The 8,772-nt window shown below is 36.0% G+C and overlaps 2 protein-coding genes and 1 long non-coding RNA gene across 3 annotated transcripts in view; 1 reads left to right on the forward strand and 2 right to left on the reverse strand.

Moving 5' to 3' along the window:
• Positions 1 to 811: 811 nt before the first annotated feature.
• LOC132193239 (regulator of G-protein signaling 7) lies at positions 812 to 4,446 on the reverse strand. The gene is made up of 10 exons (XM_059613781.1): positions 3,984 to 4,446; positions 3,279 to 3,426; positions 3,114 to 3,220; positions 2,783 to 3,058; positions 2,436 to 2,728; positions 2,265 to 2,378; positions 2,086 to 2,208; positions 1,841 to 2,027; positions 1,691 to 1,783; positions 812 to 1,636 (listed from the first exon to the last, which is right to left on the reverse strand). Exons 1-10 carry the CDS (start codon positions 4,080 to 4,082, stop codon positions 1,565 to 1,567), a joined length of 1,512 nt encoding a protein of 503 aa, XP_059469764.1. The 5' UTR covers positions 4,083 to 4,446; the 3' UTR covers positions 812 to 1,564.
• LOC132193245 (uncharacterized) overlaps positions 4,347 to 8,772 on the forward strand; it is an 84,042-nt gene continuing 79,616 nt past the window's right edge. Inside the window, exons 1-2 of the long non-coding RNA XR_009441420.1 lie at positions 4,347 to 4,680; positions 5,357 to 5,384. This is a non-coding gene — a long non-coding RNA (uncharacterized LOC132193245). The remainder of the gene's footprint in view (positions 4,681 to 5,356; positions 5,385 to 8,772) is intronic.
• On the reverse strand, positions 6,236 to 7,645 carry LOC132193244 (cysteine-rich protein 1-like). Its single transcript, XM_059613787.1, has 3 exons — positions 7,487 to 7,645; positions 7,032 to 7,184; positions 6,236 to 6,844 (listed from the first exon to the last, which is right to left on the reverse strand). Exons 1-3 carry the CDS (start codon positions 7,524 to 7,526, stop codon positions 6,804 to 6,806), a joined length of 234 nt encoding a protein of 77 aa, XP_059469770.1. The 5' UTR covers positions 7,527 to 7,645; the 3' UTR covers positions 6,236 to 6,803.

The following is an 8,772-nucleotide window of genomic DNA, read 5'->3' on the forward strand; positions in this document are numbered from 1 at the left end:
CACCAATTGGAAATAACGATTATATTGCGCTGCAAAAGCAAACTTACCGGTTATTTTATTAAACTTATTTCCTTTTTCTCAGACTTATATTTTTTTTAATTAATTACAAACATTTATCAGGTTAATTGAGTTTATATTTTGGAGGCAATTTATACGTTTGTTCTGAAAAAGTAGGTGCTTTTTAGGTGCGATTATTGGTATACTTAATTAACCGGTTTGTTATTTTTCTGTCCACTCGTTTACTTTTGAAAACAAGTGCCGCGACTGCCTCGCAGCAGCGTTCCTTAATTTAATGATCACCCCACTCTCCCCACGTTTGAAGGACAGGAAATAAAATTCTAATTACTCGCGGCGAGCTTCTTTAGCTTTTTTCTTTTTATAACAGAGCGCAGATGGGCTGCGACATAAAAAAGGAAGAGGTTGCGAAAGCTTTTTCCCATTATGCCGAGAGACACACGTGTGTGCCTCACATTATCAAGCGTCTGTGTTTGGCAAAATTGTTAAATACGATGACAGGCATATACATTTTGCCATTTGAGTAATGCCAATTTAGTGGAAGGTAGGCAAGACTATTTAGCAAGAATTTTTCTCGGTAACCTTCAACATGAGAAGCTTGACTAAAACGACTAAAACTATGAAAAATATAATTTAACCCTTTCCATTATTATTCATGTGCTTGATAATCGGCACCAATAATTGAGGGTTATTTTTCGAAATAAATGTAATATCTGGATAAAATGAGTTTTTCTTCTTCAAAAATTCATCACACCTGTTGCAGAATTGCAAAATTTATCTGAGTGACCTCAATGGTGGATCTAAACAAAATTCCAATCCTCAGAAAAAATAGATATTTCATGGTGTAAGTGTAGTCAAAAATTAAAAATAACTCTTGTTCTTTGGCTCTGCGTATTATTGTTATACATAAATTTTCACAATTTCATTTTTGCTTCTTGCTTCAAGTAGCAAAATTTCAACAATCTTTGTGGCAACACCTGGAATAAATTTGGCAGCAAAGATCATACATTGCCATGGAGCCAATCAAAGGGTTCCATTCAATACATTAATTTTTGCGTGTTTTGTCCGTAAAATGCATTTAAATACCCGTAGATCTGCTTTTTAAGATAAAAGCAGCCTTAACATTAGTCATCATTTTTTGATCCGTGTACGTTTTTCCACAAAATGTACAGAGAGTGTGAAGTTCAATAAATAGAAGAAGAACACTTATAGAACAGCAGTTAAATGCTTATTACACAATAGTTTGTGAATACTGCACGTGAATTTTCTTATTAGCATCTACAACATTTAACAGTAAGGAAGATTCTCCGCTTTTGTGTAACACGTGAAGCATATCTCAGTATCCTGGTAGTTATACAATTATTTGCAGAGTTCGTTTTTAAAATATCTACACATAAATTTCTGCATTTTAATTATTGCATCTCTTGATATATTCGCTTTCAACATTGAAAGAGAGGGCTCACGGTTTGGCTCTAAACAGAATATTAAAATAACACTCATTTTCATCTTTGGCATCAAAATATTCAACACTGGAGCGTCCATGGTAAACTTAGGTGCTAGGCACCAGGGTGTCCTTTCTGCCGGTGAAGTTGACAATCGACCTGATGCCCTTCACTGAGGTCTGCAAAAATTGTTCATGAGCGTTTAATTGATAAAAATAAAAATACTAAATTACCTTCTTTTTTGTTCCAGTCAAGAAGTCCTTGTACATTTCAGATCTCAAATATCGCTGATAACTGTCAGTTCTCATTAGCTGATAAACATGAGCCTGTCAATTAAGGATTTTTTAATGTTGACTAATTAAATTTTCTCTGCTTATTCTTACAGCAGCTACATCGTAACTCGATCTTGAGGGCGTGGCCATGGCCTCTTTTGTCAGCTCAAGTGACCTACAATCAATGTTGACAGAACACTTCGCATCAGGGGCGAGAAACTCATTCCAGATCGAATCAACCTCAGACGCCACTTGAGAAAGCGGCAAACTCTTCAGGTTTTCCACAGCCTCCCAGAACCTGAAAAATAATTTGTGTTACAAGTTGTTGATCTTATCATTTAAAACACCGATTTTACTTTAAATTCTCCCCGCTAAACTCCTTATCCAAAAACTTGCTGAAGTGCTCCCTGCCTGCAGGGTCCATCATCAGCTCTTTCAAGCTGAACGCCCACCTCTTAACCCTACGAGCTGATACCTCACTGGAAATTTTTAGGAACAAATTATAATAAAATGAATTGCTATAGAAAATTCTTACAGTTGCTTTTCTGGATCCCATGTCTCCAAACTTTCAGAAGTCCAAGGATTTGGTAATTCAGGTGGAGTGAAAAATGGATCGTACTCGTAATATTGCTCGTAATAGGAAATATAACTGCAAAGTGATATCAGTTTGAGTCCCCATACTTTTTTACTTCTGCACAATTAATACCTCTCAGCCACTTTGGATATTTTGAAGTTTCGTCGATCGATCTTTTGTCTTAGGGTTTCAATTTCTCTTTTTACTACGATAACTGGGTCTTTCTGGGGCTCAACATGGGCTGTGGTGGTGACAGCTGCAGACACGCTAATGGCATTTATCACAGCAGCTGCCATGTTGCTCGCCTCTAGAGGAAACATGGGGCTCGGAGAAGGCTTGGCAATCGGAAGCGACTTCTGCTGGGTTGGTTTATTCATACTGCAAGCCTTTTTGATGTCTATTTCAGTAGTGTTCACACATCCAGGCTAAATATATAAAGATTAAAACTTCAAAATAATTTTTTGCTTTTAAAATCTTACCACAGGTCTGTGCACGTCCCAGAAAGCTCTCTCCTGAGAGTCAAGTACCTTCCGCTCCAGTTTGTCTCTCTTTTTGTCAACACGACTTTGAGCTTCCGCCTGCATAAAGATAAATTCCCACTTTCTGGAAAACATCTTCTGCAGTCGCGCAAGATTTTCCGCCTCAAAATCCGATAACTCCAGTCTGGCCTTGTTCTGCATTGTTCTTTTGCACAAGTAGACGGCGTAATCTGTATTTTCCGGCTCCCAGCAATTTGACGGCCAGAAGTACGGAGTCTGAAAATTTATCTCTGTTTAAAAAACAATCACTTCCAGAGATTTTAAAATAAACCTGGAATCGGTAGAATGTGCCGTCGTTCTTCACGGTTAAGATGTGGTCATCGATGGGAAAGAAATAGCCGTGCGACGCCATCAAATGAGCCACATGCAAAGCTTCAACTGTGGAAATCGACATGCTTACAATTCGAGAGTAAAAATAGCCAAAATTAAAATATACTTTGATCTTCGACGTCCAGATTTTTCATCATCCATGCGATCAAGTCGGAGCCTGTGAAGACTGACGGAATCTTGGACATGAAGCTTTTTACCGTCCGAACTGGGACACCAGTTGATTCATCTTGCATTTGCTCGACGATTTTCTCCATCTGAAATACATACAAAGATAAAAAAAAAGTGAAAAGATGAGAGAGAGGATGAATGAGCCTAAGGATACACAAAGAGAGCTCTTATAAACACAGTGGTTTAATTGCTACATAGTGGGTGGCTCTTGTGTGTAGTGCAACACAAAGAGCAAGATGCTCCAATTTATAATGAGAAAAGAGGCAGTGTTGGTAAACAAAGGAAAGAAGTCAAAGATAATATCAATTTATGAGATTTTAAATCAATTTTCTAGAGTAAAATTAATTATATTTATTTAAGTAAAAATATAAATTTAACTTATTTTTAAATTAAAAATCGACGCATTCAAAACAGAATGCTGAACTTCAATGAAGACTAAAATGTATTTAAAAATCACAAAGAAAATTTGCAAAATTGCTGGCCAATCAGGACATGGTTCGGAAAACAGTCAATACATGTACAAATTGGCAGCAGGTGTGAACCTTGTAAGGCCCAAACAAACAACCAAAACAACTGCCTCCTTATAAAAATGAGCTCAAATTTGCCCGAATTTTGTTGTCTTTGGCGAAAAGGCGAAGTTCACCTTTCGGTAGACGATAATGTTGGGCGACTCTTCAGCGTTGGAGACGCAGGCGACGGCCAGGGGCGACTGCTTGTTCGTCTCCGGCATTGCTATCACCATTTTCTCGGCCCCTGGGGGCCTCGTGCGGCGAACTGGGCCGGCGGCAGCTTTCGCAGAAACGTGGGGCGGCCGCGGCGCGCCTCCCTGAGGCCCTCGGCCTTTTCAAAGCCCACTTAATCAAGTGGATTAGGCTGCGAATTATCCAATCACCCTCTCACCACTGCCATTTTGCGATTTGACGTCTACGGCCGAACCCAACGACGGCTGCCCCGAGCGCAGCCGCCCCGCCCTTTGCCCCGCCAAAGGCGCAAAAGTTCAAACGCTCTTGCCGCAGGGCGAAAAACTCGCATTTTCCATAATTTTTCACACTTCCTTCGCCACCTTCCGCAGAAGGCTGTTTGTTGTTTTCATTTTAAAGGGGCGGGGCACGGCCATCGGCAGGTTACCATCCTGACAGGTAGGCAACGATGTCGAGCCGGTTGCCTACTTGCACGTTCCTCTTTCAGTTCTTTGCCGGTTGTCGACAAGTAGTGGCATTGATCACTTATGTAGCGCGTTGTTTTTTACGGAATTTCGTAGAAATTTTGAATGGGATTTTCCAGTCTAGTGTCTTTGGTGAAGCTTAGGACTTCGGCAAACCGTCGCTTTGTGCTGTCAGGTAATTTCATTCTTTATTTTTTGCAGAAATTGGCTAAAATTACAATCCATTGGAATGACCATCAATGGTGCAATTTTCCTCATAATTTCATAACTTTGAAATTTAGAAAACAATGGAACACGAATAATTTTTTTTTTTATGGGTCAGGCCAAGACAAAGTGTCTTGTCGGCCTGTGCCCTTATTGAGCTTGCGGAAGGCAAGCTCCAATCTTATTATTTGGGTATTTGTTTAATAATAAAAGTTCAAAAGAAATTAATAATTAAGCTCTAAAATTATTTGAAAAAAGGAAAATAAGCAACTTAAATGTTTAAAATTTACATAAATACCAAAAATTATTATAAACTTCAATTTGCAAAATTTATTTAAATTTTCAAAGGTTTTAAGCAATGCAGTGATATAGAATTGGAAAATATAAAAAATTTTAATGCATTTTTAAACATTGAAAATTTAATTATTTGTTTAGCAAGAATTATTTTTATGAATAAAAGTAGAGATTGAGGAGTGAAAGCGTTGACCGTTGATGATTCATAGAAACATGTTCAGAATTTACTGCGGTGGTTGAGAGTTGAGAATCTTTTTCATATTTTATTATTATTGTTGTTTACTTGTCCACATTGTTTACATTCAATTTCATTTCATAACAGCGTGTAATAAAAGAATAATTAATTTTTTCAGACCTGGACCTGCACGACCGACAAAAAAGGTAGGACCACCATCGGAATAATATTATTTTTAATTATTGAAATATACAAGTCAAGATAATCATTTAAATATTATGCGCCATAAATTTTCTTTTAATTATTTGTCAGCAAAAGAAATTAAAAAAATTCTCGCTATTATTTTTCACATTTAAAGACAATCTTGCTGCAAATGTAATACATATAACATGAAAAATTAATTGTAAAAAAATTGAATATCTATTTACCGGTATTTTTCAAAATGTGAAAATTGCATCGTTTTTATTTTTAGTTCTATTAGAATTTAAAAGTGTTCATCCTCCACAAGTTTAGAGAAGTAATAATTTTATCTTGGTTATTAATTTGCTTATTCACTTTATAGTGCAAAATATGCAAAAATAATCAAATTTTATGAATTTATATAACTATGCCACATACAAATAAATTAAATTACAAGGAAATTGGCAAATAAACAAATAAAATAAAATTTCACGTCAAATTTTATATAAGAAAAATGATCATGATTATGGAGCAAATGAATTTAAGAAAAAATTATGATTTCATATAATCTTGATGAAATTTTATAAAAAAAAATTAACCCAGCTCTTCACATAAAAAATATTCATTTTTAATATTTGTCCCCATCATCTTCAAGCATAAAAATCAACAAGGAAAATAAAGAGACTGAAAAGAAGTAATTAAGTTAACTTACAATTAAACATAATTTTGTTAGAGACTTGAACAATAATTATTCTTGTTGCCCTTGATTAAAACCAGCTGTTCTTATTTCATAACCATAAATGGACTTCATTAATCCTCTCTCATGGAATCTGACGGCATCGAAATAATAAATTATAAATATAGGACAAAAATGTAATTTTCTCTATTTTTTTTTTTTTTTTTAACAAAAATGATAAAATATATATCTAAAGCGATAAAGCAAATCGAGCGAGGAAAATGAAAGCATAGTAATAATCTGTGCGCCGTAACAGAGGCAATACCAGTGCTTCAAAATGTTTTTATTTACGTACAGAAGCACCAAGAAAAAAAAATCGATGGGAGAAGACTCTCTCCCTCCTTTCATTTCACTTGAAAGGCCTTCAAACCTTTGACTTGTCGGCGGGGCATTGCTCGAGGAATGTTTGAAATAAAAATCTAACGCCTTTGTCGGGGAATGAGGTTGGCCTTAATATGGCTTCGTTTGTTTAATGCAATAGGCAAAATGACACACAACTGTATTGCTGTTCCTTTGTGACTGTGAATTAGTGGTTTGGCTACCTTTTTGAAAAATTCAAAATACACTAATAAATATAAAATTTGAAAAATATTTTAATGTATGAATCTTGATAATCCACCGTCAGGTATCATATTTCAGGTATACTCGTTGATTGACTCTCTTTTTTGGGAATTTTTTAGAAATCTGCTGGTGGAATGTGTTGCTCGCACTAGTTGAACTTGTAGCTCTCGGCACCACCTCGGCCAAAGCCTAAAAATTAATTGTAATATTAAATTATCTGCCCATTAATGATAATACAGAAGTTTTACAAGCTGATTACAATTTTTATCTCAAGTGCGTAACTCAAGTACATACTCTCAAGTCGAGTAAAGCATTTCTAAAGGTAGAAATTAGGGAGAGAAAAGAAGTTTCTAAATAAAACAGAAGGGAAAATTACCTCCAGGTCCAAACAAGGCGCTGTAGCAGGGATTGTTGCAATAGGGCTTGCCTTCGTGCTCGGCGTGACTACCTGGCTGCAAAACTTTTTTGCACTTCTCACATTTCAAGCAGAATGCGTGCCAGTCCTTGCCGAGGGAAGTTTTTTTCTCGGCTAAAAAATATTTTAAAATTAATAAATCAATTTTTTTTAACAAATTTTTGATTAATTCGTTTTATAACTTATAATTTTTTCCATAATTAATGATGATGCAAACGAGCAAAATGCAAATTTCTTCTTTGCTTATTATATGAACATATAATTATTTTGGAATTAATTACGACAAATAATATTGAAAAATAATCCGCAATAATAAATAAAATTCTTATCTCAAATGCTTTGGAAATTAATAATAAATAAAAAACGGTTTGATTCTAAAATTTGCTAGGCATCCGAATTGAAAACAATTTTCTTACCAAAGTAAACTTCCTTATCGCACCTGGGGCACTTGGGCATGTTGGAGCGTTTTTATCGGTGGTCTTCTCCGGCGAGTGGTCTACCTGCAAGTGCGCCGCCGCTCTCGGAACAATATAATACACATTCAGATCACTCGTAGCCATCCTCGGAGTAGTAAGCTGTGGGCTCGTGTGCAAAAGAAAAAAATGATGGTCGTGGGCAGGATGTTCGAAAGGAGAAAGAAGGCCTGAGTTATCAAATATACTGCTGGAGGTGATGTCATTCTTCTTACGTCAGCCCTTGCCCGCCGAGTGCACCTAAGGGGCCGAGCCATGTGGCTGGCAAGGGTTAAGAGAGGCGCTGATTAGCCCCAAAGTGGTGCTCGAGACGCGGATGTAAAATAATATTTCAGGAAATGCCGAGGGCGCAAAGGTGATAAGGCACAACGCTTGTGTGCTTTTCTCACAAGAGCAGAGATGAATTAACCGCCTTTTATTGCTCTTTTTCATTTTCAACAAAGTTCAAATTATCAAATAAGTTAATACAATTTTTAATTTTTTACCTGCGCTTTATAACTTATAACGTTAATTTGTGGATTTACTAGAAAGAAAAATAAATTGTATGTATAACACATATTTACAGACTTTCAAAACTTCCATTTTTTTTATTAATTTTAAATTTGTTTGAGGAAGTTAACACTTGAGGAGATGATCATGGAAATGAAGAAGTCGGGCTTTTCCAAAATGTTTTTCATTCAATAATAAATGGATCTGTTTTGTTTTTGAATAAACAATTTTTACAACAAAGAAAAGCCCATACATTTTAAAATTTTTTTATTCGTAAAATAATTTCATAATAGTACTATAATAATGAAATTTATCTATAACATGAAGTAGATTGTACTTAGACTTTTTAATCTCTAACACTCTTTTTAAGATATTAACGAGGCCGAAACCTTGGGAAGCTGTATTTAACAAACAACTTTTCAACAAGTGTCCAAAAGTAAACAACATTTCTCATCATCTCAGAAAACCGATAAATCATTGCGTCGCTTTTCCTGTGTAAAAAATGAGCTTTTTCCCGCATTGTCAGCACGCTGACATTAAGAAGCCGCGATATTTTAAGACGTGTGGTCACTGGAAGCTCGTGTTTGCACCGACGCTTATCGCCTGTTCATTAACGAGCTGTCAATTTCTCTCAGATAAAGAAGGTGAGCGCCAGTGATTGATTGAAAGGGGCTATTTCTTATTATTGTGCACTTTTCATGGCAAAGGCCCCGGCATTCCGCGGCAATAAAAGGTTCATC

Source organism: Neocloeon triangulifer, unplaced genomic scaffold (assembly GCF_031216515.1).
Source record: "Neocloeon triangulifer isolate White Clay Creek 2 clone unplaced genomic scaffold, ASM3121651v1 ptg000003l, whole genome shotgun sequence".
Classification (NCBI taxonomy): Eukaryota; Metazoa; Arthropoda; class Insecta; order Ephemeroptera; family Baetidae; genus Neocloeon; species Neocloeon triangulifer.